This window comes from Ahaetulla prasina, chromosome 4 (assembly GCF_028640845.1).
Source record: "Ahaetulla prasina isolate Xishuangbanna chromosome 4, ASM2864084v1, whole genome shotgun sequence".
NCBI lineage: Eukaryota > Metazoa > Chordata > Lepidosauria > Squamata > Colubridae > Ahaetulla > Ahaetulla prasina.
Genome location: NC_080542.1, coordinates 87,941,192 through 87,961,260, shown reverse-complemented (window position 1 = coordinate 87,961,260; position 20,069 = coordinate 87,941,192). Strand labels below are relative to the sequence as shown.

The 20,069-nt window shown below is 37.1% G+C and overlaps 2 protein-coding genes across 5 annotated transcripts in view; both read left to right on the top strand.

The window, feature by feature from the left end:
* The window catches only part of NEK11 (NIMA related kinase 11), a 290,895-nt gene extending 285,729 nt beyond the window's left edge, over nt 1-5,166 (top strand). For 2 of the 4 annotated variants that reach the window (XM_058184182.1, XM_058184183.1), the window contains exon 16: nt 3,618-5,166. In XM_058184182.1, the coding sequence (XP_058040165.1) occupies nt 3,618-3,822 (205 nt within the window). In that variant the 3' untranslated portion in view covers nt 3,823-5,166. The remainder of the gene's footprint in view (nt 1-3,617) is intronic. The other 2 variants (XM_058184186.1, XM_058184185.1) reach the window with 2 other exon arrangements.
* LOC131198914 (uncharacterized) overlaps nt 1-20,069 on the top strand; it is a 165,593-nt gene that overhangs the window by 70,053 nt on the left and 75,471 nt on the right. The gene's annotated exons all lie outside the window — the stretch shown is intronic.

Genomic DNA, 20,069 nt, shown 5'->3' with positions numbered 1-20,069 from the left:
ACAAGGCAGACAAGAACCTACCTTTTTTTCAATCACTTCGTGACAAATTTCAAAAGCGCCCAACACTGTCACGTATGTTTTACAATGCTTCCCAACAAAACACTGATAGTTTGCATGCATCATACAACATTTCATTGCTGATTGCTAAGTCTAGAAAGCCACATACTATTGGTGAAGAACTCATCCTACCAGCCATTAGTGAGGTTCTGAGTACTGCTTGCATAAGTCACCACATGATATAATTAAGACAATTCCTCTCAGCAACAGTTCAGTGCAAAAACGCATAAATGAAATGGCTGAGAATGTGGAAGATGTATTGTGCAGCATACTACGGACAACAGACTTTGCATTACAGCTGGATGAATCAACTTTACCAGGCAATGAATCTTTGCTTCTTGCTTATGTGCGCTTTATTAAAGATGCAAGTTTGATTCAAGAGTTATTTGTGAGGCAACTAAAAATAGATACTAAAGAGGAGTCAATATTTCATGTTGTTGAACAGTTTTTTAAAGACAAGGAAATTCCACTTACCAACATACTTGCTTGTGCAACTGATGGAACACCATCAATGACTGGTCGCTACTGTGGGTATGTTGCTTACTTGAAAAAAGCAGTGCCAAATGTCTTTACCATTCACTGTGTCATTCATCGCCAACATCTGCTTGCAAAAAACCTCAGTGATTGCTTACACAAGTCATGTCATTACTGCAGTGAACAAAACTAAAGTATATGTTCCCAATGATCAACTATTCCTAGAGCTCTGTGTTGAGAATGATAATCGCACGGCTCAGCAGGGATCATCAGAGCATTTTTAAAAAATGCTTTTAAAAGACTCTGACAATCGCAGCTGAGTTGCCTGATCGTAGAGGCTTTTTTTTTTCTTTTAAAGGCCAAAAAAAAGGCTTCTAAAAGAAAACAATAGCCTCTGACGATCAGGCAACTCAGCTGGGATTGTCAGAGCCTTTTAAAAGAATTTTTTACAACCTCTTCAGGAGAAGAGGTGGTAGAAAAAATGCTTTTAGAAGTTAAAAAAAAAGTTGGCCACGCCCACCCAGTCACATTCCCTCCACCAAGGCATGCCCACAGAATCGGTAATAACAAATTTTACATTTCACTACTGACACATACTGTATTTTTCACACTATAAGATGTACCAGAGTATAAGACGCACCAAGGTTATGAAAAGGAAAACAAGAAAAAACATAGTTTTGGCCTCCGCGTGTCCTGTTTTTGCCCTCCCTGGCCCCCAGGAGCACTCTGCAGGCCTCCGAAACACTCTGTGCATCCTGTTTTTGCAAAAAATGGGTCTGTTTTTTGCAAAACACGATGCACAGGGTGGGGTTTCGGGAAGCCAAAAAATGGCTGTATTAAATGTATAAGACGCACCAACATTTCCACCCTCTTTTGGGGGGGGGGAGTGTGTCTTATACTCTGAAAAGTATGGCAATTACAAAAGTAGCAATATCTATTAATATATAGTGTGTATTAATATGCTATATTGGATCTATTGTCCATTGGGATCATTTTTACTTTTGCTGATAATAGTTTTCAAATAATTCATTCTTTATTTGTATTTGTTAAATACAAAATGCACTTTTTTCTGCAATATTTTACTTGTTTATATCCCCAGAACAAACCTGAGAGATAGGCAGGCAGAGAGGGATTGACTGGCCCAGAGTTTCCCAGTGAGCTTTCATGACAGAGGGTAATCTAGAATCTGGTGTTTCCAGTTCACCTATCTATTGCACTCCATTGGCTCTCTAAAGAAGAGTAAATGAGATATACTTAGCAGACCCATAGCAAGGCTGCCAAGTAGTCACTCATCTAGGTTTTTGCTTATTTAGCAAGAGAAAAATTACTGAATTGTGGCCAATGAGCTAGACACAAGTAGATAAATATTGATGAGTAACTAAACTCTAATCATCCGCTGATAGCTTCCTCAATAGAAGTCAAGATTATTTCTTCTTTTTCCTAATGATAATGAACAGCTGAGAATATTGACAATTTATATTCAAATCTATTTTATCTTTTACATCAAGATTTCCAGCCATGATGTATGAAGACACTTATCATCAGGATGCCTTTTCAAATCTTTTTTTTAAAGCACATCTATATTTTTAAAAACAGACCAGAGAATCTAAAATATTCATGCACCCAAACAATATTCCTCAGTTTTACTTTAGGAAGAGGGTTTCCCCCACCAATAGTGTATATACATATGCCTTGCCAAGGAAACTGCAGGAACTTTTTCAGACAAGTTTCTTGAAAATTGAACACAATTGAATTGAAGAAAAAAGTGTAGATGTAATAATGTTAGGATAAAGAGGTTAGTTATATCATTTAATTTCAAACTTTTTGCTCTTCCCAACATTTAAAAGTTAATAATCATTCCAGTTTACCTAATCGGCAAGATTATAAAGGCTTTTTTTTCCCTAAAAAGATAAGGGGATACAGTGTGCTTGTATACATTTTTAAACCATAATCTGGGTTTTGTAGAAGAAGCAAATCTGAGAAGTAATTTAAATAATTCATGATACATGGGCAATAACTGTGATTCCGCATTATATACTAAAAAAATATAAGACGGGTTTATTTTCAGGGAAACATGATAGATAGATATTTCTGTTGTTTATATAAACTTTGTATAGATGGTTTGAACATACTTAATTTAGTAACAGCCAAGCAATTGATACTGCAATTCAACATATTAGGTAATATATTCTTATGACACATATGAATGGTTATCATTCCTGTCTATCAAATACATAAATACCTTAATCTGATGATACAGAGATATCACTCCTTTGTAATATATAATTGATTTGACATCTATAACAAATGATTTAATTTTTAATAGCAAATTAAAAATATGGTTAAGTGTTGAGAGTTTCTTTATGAATGAAAGATTAGGAGAATATCCTTCAAATACAGACTGTTGTAGTCTTCTCCAGCACCATAGTTCAAAGGCCTCAATACTTTGATGCTCAGCCTTCCTTATGGTCCAACTTTCACAGCCATACATTGCAACTGGGAAAACCATAGCCTTGACTGTACGCACTTGTTGGCAGAGTGATGTCTCTGCTTTTTAGTACGCTGTCTAGATTTGCCATAGCTTTCCTTCCCAGGAGCAAGCTGTAGTCCCCATCTGCGGTGATCTTGGAGCCCAGGAAAATAAAATCTGTCACTCCCTCCATTTCTTCCCCATCTATTTGCCAGGAATTGAGAAGGCTGGGAGCCATGATCTTAGTTTTCTTAATGTTAAGTTTCAAGCCAACTTTTGCACTCTCCTTCTTCACCTGCATCAAGAGGCTCTTTAGTTCCTCTTCCCTTTCTGCCATTAGAGTGGTATTATCTGCAAATCTGAGGTTGTTGTTCTCCTGGCAATCTTAATTCCAAGTTGTGATTTATGTATTAGGGAGTCCCAATTAATTTAGCCATAGCTGAAGTTGTAATAAAATATGGTATATTGGGTGTAATGCATTATTATCCCATCAAAAAGAGCCATTTTCTTCCACTACTGCAAAACTTTACTGTATATATTCAATTATAATTTAAAATGTGTTCTATATACTATTTGTATTTTCACTAACTTTCCTACAACTGTGTCCTTCTGGCAGGACAGCCATTCAAAAATTGGGAGCAGAAATCTTTGAAAAAGTATATGAATTCCTCCAACAAGCAAGACTGAGGAAGGCAAGTGAAGATGAAGTCAAAGAATACCTTGGAAAATTGGTATCTCGGGCAAGTGACTGTTTTGAAGTAGATCAGCTTCTTTATTTTGAAGACCAGCTACAAGTCTCAGAAAATATTTTGGCGAGATAATGTATCTGAGAATGAATTTTCCAGTACTATCTGAAACCACTGATTTTCAATTAGAAGTAAATGCATTTATGATTAATGAATAACATAGAAATACTGTTTGGAAAAAAATGATGCTAAAGAATTTCCGTTTTTATATAAAATCCAAAATATTCTTTAGGTCCAAATGAAGTTGAAGAGAACTTACTGACAAATTTCTACACAACCAATGCTGGCATTTAGTTCTCACTAATTTTTTCCTTGACAATTTCTACATTGTTTTTTATTTTATTTTTCATGGTCGATTCCTTCAGATGTACTGAATCAGCATTCAGTGATCTGAGTTTCATCTGTGTTTCAACAAGGGAGCAGCACAGGAAGTGGAAGGATGGAGAGAATTTTTTTTTTTAAATGTAGTTTTTTCATCATGCAAAGTGAGTGAGCAATTAATTGCATTAGTTGGATTTCAATTGTTATATACTTAGTAAACATTTTCACTGTGGAAAAGGGGCTTTGGTAGTGAGGATTTTTTTTTCCTCCTCTGCCACAACTCTGTCAGCCTATCTGTCTTTCTGCTGCTTACAATACAAATAAATAAATTTTCTTCCTTGTACTTCAAACAACAAATCATACCTAACTATGTGAAAAAATTTCATAAAGTGTCTTCCAAGTCAAGGTCAACTCCTGGTAATTTCATGAACATATCCATGTATATTTTTCTAGGCAACTTTGTGGAAATGGTTATCTATTGCTTTCTACATGGTCTAACCTACAACCTTATATTTCCTGATTATCTATCATCCAGATTCTACCTAGGTCCAACCTTGCTTAACTTTCAAGCCGAGATAAGACTAATCAGATTTGCAACCTACTGAGGCATGTAGGAAAAAGAAAACTAATTTAGAATAAGGACAGCACATGTTGAATAGATATTTCCTTTGTTTTAAAGTAGTTTTCTTCACCACATAACCAAACTGCTTCCATGTTAAAGTTGCACTGTTATTAAGCAGGTAAACTATTATTCAAAGAAATATGCTAATACAGGTAGTCCATGATGTACAACCACAATTGAGTATTAGTAGGGAGAGAGAAGATTGTCCAAATATGTCAAGAGCGGAATTGTGATTTCTATTGACAGTTCTACAAATAAGCACAAAGGGTTGTAAATTTTTGTAAAATGGGTAGTTTTTAAACAAGTACAGAACGAATATTTCTTTTTTCATAATTAACATATAGCAATGGTCAGCCTAGAGCTCTCTCTTTTTTTTTTTAAATTCAAAAAGTTTTACAAAAAAAAAATTCCCCCCCTTTCCCCCCAACCCCCTTCCCTTCACTAATACCCTCCCCCCTCCCCCCTGACTTCCTGGAACAAGCACAAGGTATAGTTAAAAATAAAACAAACATATGCTAAGAAAATTTTCCCCCAAAACTATTATACCAATTTTCCCTCTCTAGCTCTGACTTCCTCCTAACATAACCAAAATCCTTCAAAAAATAAAAAATAAAAAATAAATAAATAAAAAATTAACAATTAACAGTAATAAAATATATAAATCAATGGAACAAATTAATCCTAAAGTATTTAAAACCAGCTAAAGCATAAAAATCCAATCCAATTCAAAAAATATCTCCCTTATAGCTTCTATAACCATATAATTTCCCCCCCAGGTCTTTCTTACATAAGATCTTTTGAGAATATTCTATTTAAAATTCAGTGCAACACATTATAAAATTTCAATACAGAAAATTACAATATCTATTCAACTTTAGTCCTTCCTCGTCAAAATCCAGTATAGATCCAAATATCTAGTCTTTTATGATAGATATAAAACATATAATCAACCCATTTCTTCCAGATCTTCCTCAGAAATTGTCTTTCCGGGACACTAATATTTTTGTCTGTTAATATTTCAAAAAAACCTTGTTTCAAGGATAATACTTTTGTCTCTTGCCATTTTTTTTGATGCATTAATCTCTGTCTTTCCTTCATTACTCCTTTTGAAAAGTCAGTCACAATATTTCCTAGTAGTTCCTTATGTCCAAGAATCCACAAATTACTGCCGTATATTCCATCAGTCCAAAAAGAGAACTCTTGGAAAACATTAACCCTGTGAGTTTTTTCAATTCGGGAGACAGCCTCCTGTAGCACAAATTCAGGCATTTCATCCAAACTATTTAAAAAAAACTTCTTTACATCAACTTGTTTATTCACGATCATATCTTCATATTTATCCACTTTTGTTTGTATCTCCTCCATTCTATTTTCCAAGTGGTTGCATTGGTTAATTTCCGCCAAGCTCTCATCCAAAACGTCCCCATTTTTTATCAATTCGTATTTTTGAATAATTAAATACATACTTTCTGTGTAGTCCTGTATAAAGTCACGAATCCATTCTTCTGAAAGAACCTTCATGACAAAGTTCCTGCTGAGAATCCCCTTGTGAAATACTTAAATAACGTAATATAATCCAACAATCCACAGTCCAACACAATAAGATAAAATCTCCATTCAGTTTCGATTCCACAGCAAGGCTCCCTTTGATGTATCGCTCTGCCTTCAGTTGCTCTCAAACGCCATTTTAAGCAATTAAAAGAAGGGGGGGCAAAAAGATTTCTCTTTTTTAAAAAAAGGTGGAAGTCAGGAAATCAAAAATACTTGCAAACCAATAATTGTTCACTCATGCTTCTTCCGTCTGCTTTTAGAAATCCACAAAAAGAAATCAGTTGTTAGCAGAAGTGGACATCTTCCTCTTTTCCTGCTTTTGCAGAAGCGCAGTGAATACTGGAGATTAAGGGAGGATTCAAAGGGATTCGACCTTTCGGGACTTTGCATAACAAAAACAAAGCCCCTAGGGGAATCTACCACTATCCCCCCCCCTTGCTCTTTCTCTCTCTTTCAACCAGAGAGGGAAATTGAAGCTGGGAACAGCTGTTCATTGCTGTTTTCACCGGCTTTTACCATATTCAGTGCGGAGTGCCATAAATTAGCACCCAGCGAGAAAGGTGGCGCCACCGGAAGTCCCAGCCTAGAGCTCTCTATATTAGCAATTTGTTTTGTTTTATAAATTACGTTTTTGCATTAGAATTTAAAAAAAAAATTTAAATATTAAGTTACACTTATTGTGCTAAATTCCTTACATCTTCAATATAGTTACCCTTAAAAGCATTGCTCCTGAAAGTTTCCTTAAATATTTTTTGTCAGGTCCATTTGATCTCTATTGGGACTTGCCATTCTGGAGGGAGGGAGGGAGGGAGGATTCAGGCTATGCTTGCATGGGATTTTGCTTTGTTCTTTTTCTCTGCTTTGATGTACTTGGGATGTTGGGAGGGGAGAAAGAATGTGCCTTAGGCCATCTGTTTTGTCTCATCATCAGAGAAGCAAGATCGTGGTGCCTAGGAACTGCTTGTTATCACCTTCTCAGCCCAAAGTTCTCACAACATATTCGCATTTTAGGATTGGCTCAAAGATGAACTGGACATTGGGAAGGGCCTCGAGAGGAGAGGTTTAACCTAATGCTTCAGTGCATGAGACTCTAGAAAGAGTGCAGAGAAGAGCAACAAAGATGATTAGGGGACTGGAGGCTAGAACGTGTCCAGAAATATTTTACAAGAAGAGTTCTCCACTCCTCTGAATATAACAAAATACCTTATGCCACCAGACTTGAAATCTTGGGTTTAGAAAACTTAGAACTCTGCCGCCTTTGACAGGACCTATGTTTAACTCATAGAATCATCTATTGCAAAGTCCTTCCCGTTGAGGATTACTTCAGCTTCAATCATAACAATACAAGAGCAAACAATAGATTTAAACTTAATGTTAACTGCTCCAATCTTGATTGCAGAAAATATGACTAGTAACAGAGTTGTTAATGCTTGGAATACACTACCTGACTCTGTGGTATGTACTCAAAATCCCCAAAGCTTTAACCAAAAACTGTCTACTAGTGACTTCAGCCTCTAAGGATCATAGTTTTTTCAGTGACAGATTCATTAATTCCTGGAGTTTTGACATTATAATGTAAAAAAAGAATATTATTTGAGTGAATAATATAGCTTGCAGCATTCAAACTTTATAAAATGTACTGCTGATAATGTTTATAATTTTAAAATCATGTTCAAGCCATTCACTATGTCTTCTGGGAATAATCTTAGGAATTCAACATTTATTGACATATTGGATGAAATGTCATCCCATGTTTGTTTGTGCATATGTGTATGTATCAGCCATCCATAAACTAAGACTTCAGAATTTATTCTCTCTAATTTCCTATAATCTTACCACTGATTTAATGCCACATTTAGACATGCAAACCAGTGAGGAAATCCTACCAGTTCCCATTGGTTTGGGTGAACCAGTAGTGATAAAAGCTACCAGTTGGTCCAAACCAGTATTTCCGACAATCAGCTGTTCCCCCCTCGTTCTACTTACCTACTCAAGCCTCATTTTTCCACACACAGCACGTGTTTGGTATGTATTGTGATTGCCCGTGCTTGGCGTGCACCACACATGCATGGGCAGCGAACCAGTGGCAAACCAAGGAGGATTTCACTACTGATGCAAACTCTCTTCCAACACAAACAACTGACTCATTCATTTCAGAAGCAAGTTGTCTCAAGTAACAATAGATTAAGAAGGTTTTTCATTAGGTAAAATGGGTGGTGGCTGCTGTGAGGATATCCTCCTACCTCAAATCTGAGTGATAGTAACATTAATGTATTTGGATAATAGTAACATTCTCAGAGGGACAGAATCAAGATCACATGAAGTAGTAGTACTGCTTTATAAGACTTTGGTAATACCATACTTGAAATACTGCATCCAGTTTTGGTCACTATGATGTTGAGACAAAAGTTTTGAAGATGTTGCCTTCAAAAATTGTGGGAGGCTTTTAAGAAGAGACTGAACAACCATTTGTCTGAAATGATATAGGGTCTCTTGCTTAAGCAGGAGGTTGGACTAGAAGACCTCAAATGTCCTTTCCAACACTGTTATTGTAACAATCTGCAATTGTTAAGTGAAAACCACAATTGTAAAGTGAATGCCACGGTCATTAAGCAAATGCCATGCAGTGCATTCAGAAAGTATTCAGACTCCAGTTTTTTCTTTTTAATAAATTCACAGACATTTCTAAAATTCTATTTTCACTTTGTCATTATTGGGTACTGAGTATAGATTAATGAGTAAAAATGAATTTCAACAACTGTAGAATCAAACTGCAGCATAACGAAATTGAGAAAAATGAAGGCGGTCTGAATATTTTCTGAACGTGCTATATTTGTTAAGTGAACCAGTTGTTTGCTATGAGGATGTTTTTGCTGGAAACAGGAAGTGAACCTCAATTTCTGGTTAAAACATAATAAATCATGGTCACATGACTGCAGGACATAACAAACAGCTATAAATGTGGGGCAGTTGCAGAGTGCCTAAAATGTAGTAACATTACCTTGGAGGGGGGGTGTGCAATTGCCAGAACATAAAATCTGGGTTACAAATCCTTTTTTCGTGTCTGTATAACTTTGAATAGTCTCTAAGTGTGCAGTCATAAATTGAGGATTACCTGCATATATATATATATGTTTGGGTGGGGTTAGCATTAGAAATGTTTTCTAGCCTTACTAGCTATGACAGTGCAGCCTTTTGCTGGAAGGGGGAAAAAATAGAGCCCTTAACACTAAAAATATGCCCACTCATGCAAACTGTTGGTAGATTGGATGTTCTTCTATCCTGGATTTTGTAATGTTGTTTTGATAGTTTATTACTTCCTGATTTTAATTGTTTTGGCATTTCTGGGAGATAAGCTTTAATATAAAGTAATTCCTTGGAATTGCAATAAAGAATGCAATATAAATTGATCCACAGGATTTTTAATAAAGGGCTCTGGTGATGGAATAAAACCTTTTCATTGTAGGTCTTTTTACTTTAATTCAAATATAAGAGGGTGGAGGCAAATTGCATTACAAAATCTTAATAAAGCGAACAGGTACAGATTGTGGTTATTAACTTTGCCCTTCTGACACTCTGTCCTGTTGCATTGATACTGATCATGCAAGATGAATTGTGAATATGGTCTTGCATCCTGTCCAAGAAAGCTTGAGTGAATTTCAAAGAACTTACTTACTTACTTACTTACTTACTTTCTTTCTTTCTTTCTCTCTCTCTCTCTCTTCCTTTCTTTCTTTCTTTCTTTCTTGCCTTTATTACTTTGATAAATAATTTGTGGCGGTGAAAAAATCCAACATATCTTCTTCCCCCTATTTTGCCCAGAACAACAGTAGGTGAGTTGGGCTGAGAGAGAGTGAGTGGCCCAAAGTCACCCATCTGGCCTTCATGGCTAAGCAGAATTAGAACTCATGGTCTCTTGCTTTCTAGCCTGGTGTTTTAACCATTAGATCGAATTGTCTCTGCCTCTCTTCATCCATTATTAAGCTCTTCTTTTAGTAGGAATATTTAACCCATCTAAAAGAAAATTCTAGGAAGAGCCCTATTAAGGCAAGAGATAAAGCAGGCAGGAAATAAAATTGCAAAATAAAATACACGAAGAGCATCTTAAATGAAAAATGTCTGAGTGAAAATGATTTAGGTGAAAGATTTCTTTCATAATAATAGAGAATAGGGTCTAAGCACAATTTCTGAGATATTGTTTGGAGAGATAAAAGAAAAGGTCCTGACCTGCCCTATCAAAGAAATAATCTTCTAAAACTAGGAAACCTTTTAAGAAGACTTCCCTCTTTGATTGTAATGCTCAGATGGATTCTTGTCTTGATGAACAGAGAATCAGACCTTAATTATTCAGGCTATCCTGACATGATAATTATCTTTGTGGTAGGTAGAGAACCAAATAGTTTTTTAGAAATTAAAATAAGAATTTAATTGCAGTTGGAAAACTACTGACAAACTATCAATGCAGTAATAATTCAATCCAATATTCTGTACCATTTAGCAAGCCAAAATGCAAGTAGCATTTTGCATGAATTAAACCTGCTAGCATGGATAGTCCCATGTAAAACATCCTGATGTACTGTAATTGCTATCATGGTATAGTTATTCATATGCACATTAACTGGTTCAGGAGTGGCTACAGATGGCATAGTAGAGTATCTTTCTAGTCACTGTTGGCACTGGGAACACAGAGACATTTGATGGTAAAAAAGCATTTAGAATGTGGACTTATTATTTCAAAGTGATACAAGTCCATCCATAATAGAGCTGAACATAATTCATATTTCCAAGAGTACTCCATTTTTCTGAATTTAATGTTCAACCAACTAAATTGGAATTGGATGAGTAGAAAATCAATGTAGTTGGGTATCATAAACATGTTGCCCGGCACTTTTTGTATAGATATCAATTAATGGGATAGAAAAGGCTAAAGGTCACAATGTCAAATATAATCCTGAATTGCTCTGTCCCCAATCCAGCAGAATTGGGTCCCATATTCTATTGCAGTGGCCCCCAATCTTTTGGGCACCAGGGATGTTTTTCCACAGACCAGAGAGGGAATGGTTTCATGTTCTTCCTGCATCCTGCAGATGGGGCTTTGCTTGTTTGCATAGCCCAGTTTCTGGCATGCCACAGACTGGTGCTGATCCATGGATCAGAGGTTAGGGACAAATCAAGATTTCAGAAGCAAAGTTCATAGAGTATGACTACTTAAGCCCTTACTCCAAGCCAGAATAAGAAATTTGCACATTACATAACATGAAAGAGCAAAGCATAGTCAGGAATACTGAAGATCCCATAACCCTGTTTTGCCAGTCAGGGAACCCCAGAGAATTGAAGATATTGCATTAACTGTTAAATGAAACCATTGAAAAGGAAGATGATGCCTCCAAAACCATCAAAACTGCAGTACCATTAAAATTAGGTTTGCATTCTATGGGAGTTTCTGATTAGCTTATAGAAGGTGCTGATCCACCATTCCCTTCCTTTTCAATGGTTTCATTTACCTGAACTTTGCAAAGAACAAGTTCTTCTTACCTTGTGCTTGGAACGCTTTGTCTATTTCTACCAAACATGAAAATATCAAAGTGTAAGGTTCACTTATTAATATGTCTAAGCTCATAACTGCCAATCAAGAGACTTAAACAGAGGCTTGAGTAAAATAGCATTTTAATTCTGATCAGGCTCAAAATGGTTAGTCGTTCCAAACACATAAGATGATACATACATACATGCAAGGAAGGAGCTACAAAAGTCATGAGAGAAAGCAATGTCCTCTTATACCCAAAAGGAGGTCTTTGAAGTATTTTTAGGGATGTCATAAACCATCAACTGGCATCTGCATATCCTGGAATCTGGTTTGTGTATCCCCTAGTAAAGGTTAGTGATATAATCTAACTCTAAATTTGCATTCCTCTGTAGTGTTATCTTTTCCTTCTTTTTGTCTTTCTAAATAGCCACTTGGTCCCCTATTAGCACTACAAAGCTGAGCACTACAAATGTGTGTAGATTGCTTCTGCTAGTTGAGATAGGTGACAATTTCTTGTGGGAAACAGTGGCATTTTATAGAGATTTTTAGATCTTAATGTAGGTTAATGCAGGAAGGATGTACTTTTACAGCAGTAAGTATGTTCTTCATGAGAAAGGAAATGCAGGTATACAAAGACATCAGTATATATGTTGCAGGAAACCCTTCAGAAGTAAAGAAGTATTTGTTTATAGCAGGTGATAAAGATGCCTTTCCAAACTATGGAATATGTGTTTTCAAGACTTTGAAATGAGAAAGCTGAGAAAGGTCATTGTACTCTATACTGGTATCCTAGAAATAGGGCAACAACTCCCCGCCCCCCAATTAACCCAAGGCTAATCCTTCGGTAACTAAAATAATTACTTGTTTAATTTTGCATTACATGCTCAACCATTACATGGGAAGATAAAGTTCTATATATCTAAGGGAAAGGTATATATCATTATCTAATTTATCTTTGCCAATCTGGTAAAACTATCAGCACTAGAGATTCCTAAGCATCAATTTCTGGATTTAACGTAATAAGGAATAGAACCAACAAATACTCCAAAATGGTGCCAAACCTGCCAGGAAGTCTAGGATAATAATGTGATTGATGTCATACCAAAATCTTTTTAAGAACCTAATGAAAACCAGAGAGATTGTGCTCCTACGTTCTAATTTTCCCTGCACAATCTGTACTGTGTCCCAAGAAGGTTAAAGCATTCTCATTACCTTGTCCTTTTAGAAAGCTTAATCACAATAGTTAATCTTAGAAAGTATTGTAAGGGATAGAAACTTGCTAATTATTATGTATGAGATATGATGTCTTTGTATACCTGCATGCTGTAAATATCTGTTTCCTGTGACACTTGACATATATATTATGCCTTTGAAGCTATAAGACAGACATGCTGGCGTCCTGGACTGTTATTGGGGTATCGTGTGAAAGTATCTGGCAATTGTCAAATTATATGTCCCATCATTTGATCAGAGCCCATCATTTGATCTCTCCCCACCCCATTCTGGCTGAGAACGATTCTCATGTTTGAAGTTCCATCCACATCAGGGGGCCAAATGGCCAAGTAAATAAAAGAGATGATCAGAAAAGAGATAACCCTAAATGATGCCCCATTAAGAGGCTCTACCCTAGGGAGGGGGGATAAAAAACCAGATTCCAGGATACGCAGATGCCAGAGTTGAAGGTTTATGACATTCCTAAAGAATTATTCAAAGTCCTTTTTTGGTATAAGAGGACATTGCTTTCTCTCATGATTTTGTAGTCTTCCTTGCATGTATCCTCTTATGTGTTTGGAACAACTAACCATTTAAACTTGATCAAGATTAAATGCTATTTTACTCAAGCCTCTGTTTAAGTCTCTTGTTTGGCATTTATGAGCTTAAACACATTAATAGTGAACCTTACATTTTTGGCACCCAAACTGTGGGGCGAAGGCAATGCTTTTCTTCAAAACGGCTGCATTTAGCCTTCCACAATACTGAACTCCATTGAGGTTCAGCAGGCCTTCAAAATGGTGGGCAGGAAAAACTTGCATGGGCCACAGACAATGTCAAGAGCACTCCCAGTACGTTTGAACTGATGATGTTGGATGCCAGCAGATCCTGATTCCAGCCAGACCTGAACACCCCATTGAGGGAAGATTGTACTCTTCTAGGTGAGTTGAAATTTTTTTGGGAGGGAGGTAAGAGGGGAGTGTTGCTTTGTGTGTGCATGAATGAGAGGAGGGAAATTCCTACTAGAGGTTTGCCCTCCAAGTGATTGCGGAGATCTAATCTGTGGTTCTGATTATTCGTGAGAAGATCAGCCAGAGAAGATCAGAGAAGATTGCATTGAAAGGTGGGTGACTGTTAGAATAAAAGTCTGCAATGAAGGGGTGGGTTCTGGTCAAAACTCTGAGTTTAAAAGGGGAGCCCAAGAAATCCTTTTGGAAAGGAGAGTTTTGTCAGTTCCGCGTTTAGGGCCCGACAAACCCCGCTCACTGGACAAAAGTCCCTTACTAAGAAGGGGAGGGTTTTAACCAACTCAAAAACCCCTGACGGAAGAAGCCTGAGAAATTCTTGTGGGAAAAGAAGGGTCTGACCAAGACCTCCAAGCTGTCCCTAGCCCGAGAAATTCTTTTTTGGAAAAAGAAGAGTGAGGCCAGACCCCGAGCTTGACTCAGGTAAATCCCCTTTTAAAAGATAAACCTCTTTGGAAGAGTAGAGCTGTGTTTCCCTTTGGACTGTGTATTGAGTCATTGGGACACTTTAAGACCTATCATAGCAATCAAAGTTGCTTTTAAATCCATCTGGCCAACCTAAGCCTCCAGAAGGCAGCTTTGATTTAGATTTTATCAACAAATTCACTGATTTTTTGGTTACCATCAGACGAACTGAAGAGGAACTCTATGTTGGTTTCTTTTTCAACCTCCTCTGTCAGCCAGAGATTCAGAGAGCATGTGGGCTCACTCCAACATCCTCTTCTAAGATTTGCCCCTTGACACTTTTGGAAAAAGAAACAAACTAGCCAAAGTGACTGGAGAGGAAAAAGAGTTTTCCCCAACACCATATTACAATGTTCCCCCTTCCCCCAATGCAAATGCTGTGCCTTTATATTGGCTTAAGTGCCTCCAGCAGCATTTCTGCCTGCTTTGCAGGACAAGTGCTTCTAACAGCACCTCAGTCCAATTTGCAGCCTGGTTCACAAGATTCAGCACCCCAAGCAGCTCAGTCTGTGTATCCGGATCCTTTCAATTGGAATTCCCACCTTGCAGGGAATTCCCCCAAAGCTATGTAGAACTTGTTCGATGTGGGATGGCCACTCATGGACCTAATGTGCCTGACATTTTACTCTCCTGTCAGCACTCCTATCTACTGAGGAAAAACAAGTTCTTAAGGCCATCATGGCACACTATAAGGCTGCTAGAGAACAAGGCATTCAAACTAACCATGATGCCCCAGCCTTATGGCCAGAACCCCTGGTTCCTTTTAGCCCCAGCTATGAGATCAACCCCAGCACAGATCAGAGTGCCCTCGTACTCCAGAGAATTAGGGATTTTATCCTGCAAGAACTAAACCTGGGTATCAAAAAACAAAAAATCACAAGTAAACTTCCACTGCGTTCATCAGATCCTTCAAAATCCCAAGGAATCCCCCATTGATTTTTTTGAATCATTTGAAGGATAGGCTCCAGAGGTTTACTGATCTTGATCCTGATAGTCCAACCAATGATGTTTTGCTAAACATAACTTTCGTGGGTCAAAGCACCCCCGACAAAAGAAAGAAATTGCAAAACTGAAAACCCCCACTGCTAAGGCTTAGAAACCCCAACACAAAGAAACATAAGAAATGAGGATGCAAAAGCAAGCCACTTTTAGCAGCTGCTTTCTTGAGTCCACAAAGAAGAGGGAGGAGAACTTCAGTTAACCCCTGGAGTACCTCCATCCATAAAGATCAATGTGCCCGGTGTCTTCAATTTGGAGGAGATAATGCCCCTTGAACAACAATGTCCCAGTCCAGTCACTGGGTGGGGAGGCTTCAGGCCAGAAATCCCAAAACCCTAGCTCCTTCACCCCTCGTGTCAGCCCAGACCCCTGAATTTTATCCTGAAAATTATTGATGGGGCTCTGGAGGGCCAGTTACTCCCTCAGACTCTCTGATGGAGCTAAAAGTAGGGGACAGATCTCACTCTTTTTAAAAAAAAAATTAAATTTTTATTTATTTTGTCACAACAGTATACGCAAACATGTATATAGGCTAATATATATATATAATATAGGCTAAAATATGTATATATATAAGCAAAAGTATTAATTTGATATAATGAAAGGGAACAATAAGACAGGAACGTAGGCACTTTTGTGCACTTATGCACGCCCCTTATAGTCATCTTAGGAATGGGGTGAGGTCAATAGTAGACAGATTTTTGTTGAATATTTTGGGATTTTGAGAAGAGACCACAGAGTCAGGTAGTGAGTTCCAAGCGTTAACAACTCTGTTACAGAACTCATATTTTCTGCAATCAAGATTGAAGCGGTTAATATTAAGTTTGAATCTATTGTTTGCTCTTGTATTATTGCGATTGAAGCTGAAGTAGTCTTTAACAGGAAGGACATTGCAATAGATGATTTTGTGTGTTAAACACAGGTCTTGTCGGAGTCAGTGGAGTTCTAAGTTTTCTAATCCCAGGATTTCAAGTCTGGTGGTATAAGGTATTTTGTTGTTTTCAGAGGAGCCGAGAACTCTTCTTGTAAAATATTTCTGGACGCGTTCAAGTGTATTAATGTCTGAGACGTGGTATGGGTTCCAGACAGGTGAGCTGTATTCAAGAATAGGTCTAGCAAATGTATTGTATACTCTGGTTAGTAGTGTAGAGTTTTTGGAAAAGAAGCTGCGTAAAATTAGGTTTACAACTCTTAGAGCTTTTTTTGTTATATTGTTGCAGTGGGCTTTGGCACTGAGGTCATTTGATATGAAAACTCCAAGGTCTTTAACAGGGTGGGGGTCATCTGTAAGGTAATGTCCATCAAGCTTGTACTTGGTGTTAGGGTTCTTTTTCCCAATATGTAAGACTGAGCACTGAGTTGCCAAGTTTTAGACCAATTGGATACAAAGTCAAGGTCTTTTTGAAGGGTAGAAGTATTGTTGGTGATGTTAAATAGTTTTACATCGTCAGCAAAGAGAACACAATAACTTGAGATAAGGTCACAGAGATCATTTATGTATAGTATGAAGAGAGTTGGTCCAAGAACGCTGCCTTGGGGAACACCACTTTTGACAGGAACAGGATTTGATAGAGCGTTGCCGATTTTGACCATTTGTTGTCTGTTTGACAGGAAAGCATTTATCCAATTGTGAAGACGTCCTGAAATGCCGTAGGATTTTAGTTTTAGGAGAAGTTTATCATGTACTACTGAGTCAAAAGCTTTGCAGAAGTTTATGTAGATTGCATTTATTGCTTTGCCTTGATCAGGGTTTGTAGTCCATATGTTTTTGCAGTGGAGAAGTTGTACGTTACATGATAATTTTTTTCTGAAACCAAATTGTTTATGAGAGAGTAGGTTGTTTGTTTCTAGGTGGAGGGTAATGGATTGGTTGATGATAGATTCCATTACTTTGCAGTTGATGCAGCATAGAGAGATTGGTCTATAATTTTCAACTAGGCTGGGATCTCCTTTTTTGAAGATGGGGATGACTGTGGCTAGAGACCAAAGTTTGGGAAGGGAAGGGAACCAGTCATGAAAGCTTTATCAAAAATTATGCTTAGGGGTTCTGTTATATTAATTGAAAGTTTTTTTAAGAAGTTTTTTTAGGCGGGACTAGCCTAAATATTATTTTAATTTAATATTTTAGTTTAACTTAATTTTAATTGAATTTTAATTATATTAATCTATTTATAATTTTATATTTTAGGGTTTTATATCGGTCTTTTGACCGTTTTAGTTTTAAATTGGCCGGTTAAATATTTCATTTTAAATGTATTTTAAATTTGGGATTTGTATCGTGTACCTTTGTGTTTTAAATAAGGCTGTACACCGCCCTGAGTCCTTCAGGAGAAGGGCTGTCTAGAAATCTAATAAATAAATAAATAAAATAAATAAATAAATAAGTATGCACATAGTCCATCAGGCCCAATAGATAAAGATGGTTTCAGGTTGCCAAGAGCTTTTTCAACATTATCTTCTGTGAAGTCTATATGTGTTAAGTCGTTGTACTCATTGTTAGTACGATTGGTGAATGTCGGATATGAGCCATCACTGTTAACAAAGACTGAGCCAAAGAATGTGTTGAAAAGGTTTGCTTTAACTGTTTCATCAGTACATTCTTTGCCGTTAGATTCTTTTAGTGGTGGGATAGCTCTTGATTCTTTAAGTTTATTGTTCACAAAATTATAAAAAGCACGATTGGAATTTGTGCGTAGAAGGTCTGCTTCTTGCTTGGTGTGGTAAATGGTGCATTCAGTTTTTATTTGGTTGCAAATATTTCTGTAGCGGTTTTTGAAATTAGCTACATAGCCCTTTTTGTTTCTTTTCCAGAGGGATTTTTTTTGGGGGGATTGAAGCTTTTTTATTGATATGAGTAATTTGTTTGGGGTTTTTTGATTTTGGTGGTGATTTGTGGTACCTATAGTTTGATGATTCTATTGATTTCAAGTAGGAATACTTTATATTGGTCTTCGGCAGTGATGCAGGTTGAGAATAGATTTTGCCAGTCAAGCGATAAGGTCATAGTTGGCTTTTTTAAAATTGTAGTTTGGAATACTATTATTATGACGATTTATGTGACGGCGTACATTGAGACAAAAGTCAATCATGCAGTGGTCATGGTTGGAGAAGGGTTCTTTTATTTATACAAGCTACTTTCAGGTATGATCACTCAAGCATTCCTGCCACAATGTCCCATCAACCTTTTGGGAAGAGATTTCCTAGCATAGCTGGGAGCAATAATAAAATGCACTCAGCAGGGAATCGTCCTTAAAATTCCCCCAGAAAGGGCTTATCATTGTTTCCCGGAAAAGTGAATGATTTTTAATAGTCCTGACTCTAACAAGATAACGCCCAGAACACCCCAGGGCAGAGACACGTAGTAACATTCTAGTGCTTAAAGAGATAGATGCTGTTATGTATGGTAAGAAGACCCAGGATCAATTTGGTTTGAGTTCTGTTAAAATTCTTGGATATGCATTATCATAATAGCATGTAGAATTGAATGGGATTGAATTGATTGTGTTTTGTATGGCCAGCCTGCAAATTACATAAACCTCTCAGCTTGGAACTGTGGGAAGCTGAGAGTAGTTAGAGCCCACAATCACATTCATGATTTAAACTGCTCTCCGAGATTTAAAGGGACAATTTCCCCAGGTCTGCAAATGTTGTTTGATGGTATGTGTGTGTATGTGTGTGCATGAGATATTGTTTCTGCAAGCAGCCTGATTGCAATGAGTTACTTTTGGAATTTTTTTTTCTGCAATAAGTTATTTTTGGAATTTTTTTCTCTCTCTGTCCTCGCTGGCTCATCTTAACTACCCTTCCCCCCACCTCACTCTCTGTTGAGCCAGGTTAGGGGGGTGGGCAAAGGGGAGGAAAGTGCTGTTTTCCAGCCATTACCAAACAGCCATTCCCCCCGTCCACTTTTCTCTCTGCTGATCCTGTCTGAGAAGAATGGGGGTGGGGTGAATGGGTGAAATAGGCTCCTGCAGCCTTTGCCTTTCACTGTTTTGGTCTTTTTCATCTGCATAAAAGCTATGGAGATATATCTTCTTTTCCACGCTCAATACATTTTTTATTTTAATTTTAATTTTTAATTTTTTTCTCTTCTTTTTCTGGAAATTTTTGAGGTTTACACTGCCTAAGTAAACCTATACATTTATAAATGTTTTCAAAGCACAGAGTTGACTCAAAATGCGTCATTTAGCTTTTTATTTTTTGAAGCTGTTAACATAGATAAACATACATAATAACAGAGTTGGAAGAGACCTTGGAGGTCTTCTAGTCCAACCCCCTGCCCAGGCAGGAAACCCTACATAATTTTAGACAAATGGCTATCCAACATTTCAGACAAATGGCTATCTTCTAATGTATGGGTGCATATTTTTTTTGAATCAGAGTCAAGGCGCCCCATCCTATAGTATTTTATTTGTTTGTATTGTTTATTTTTTAGCAGCACAAGATGTGCCCTGTTTTAGGAACTATTTCAGAGATAAGTTTGAAAATTACAAGATGTGGAGAGAGATTTAGAAGGGTGATCGAATACTGGTGCTGTGAAGGAATTAATTTGTTAAGTCAAGCTTTGAATTTGAAGCTTGAGGCACTAATTAAGCTGAAG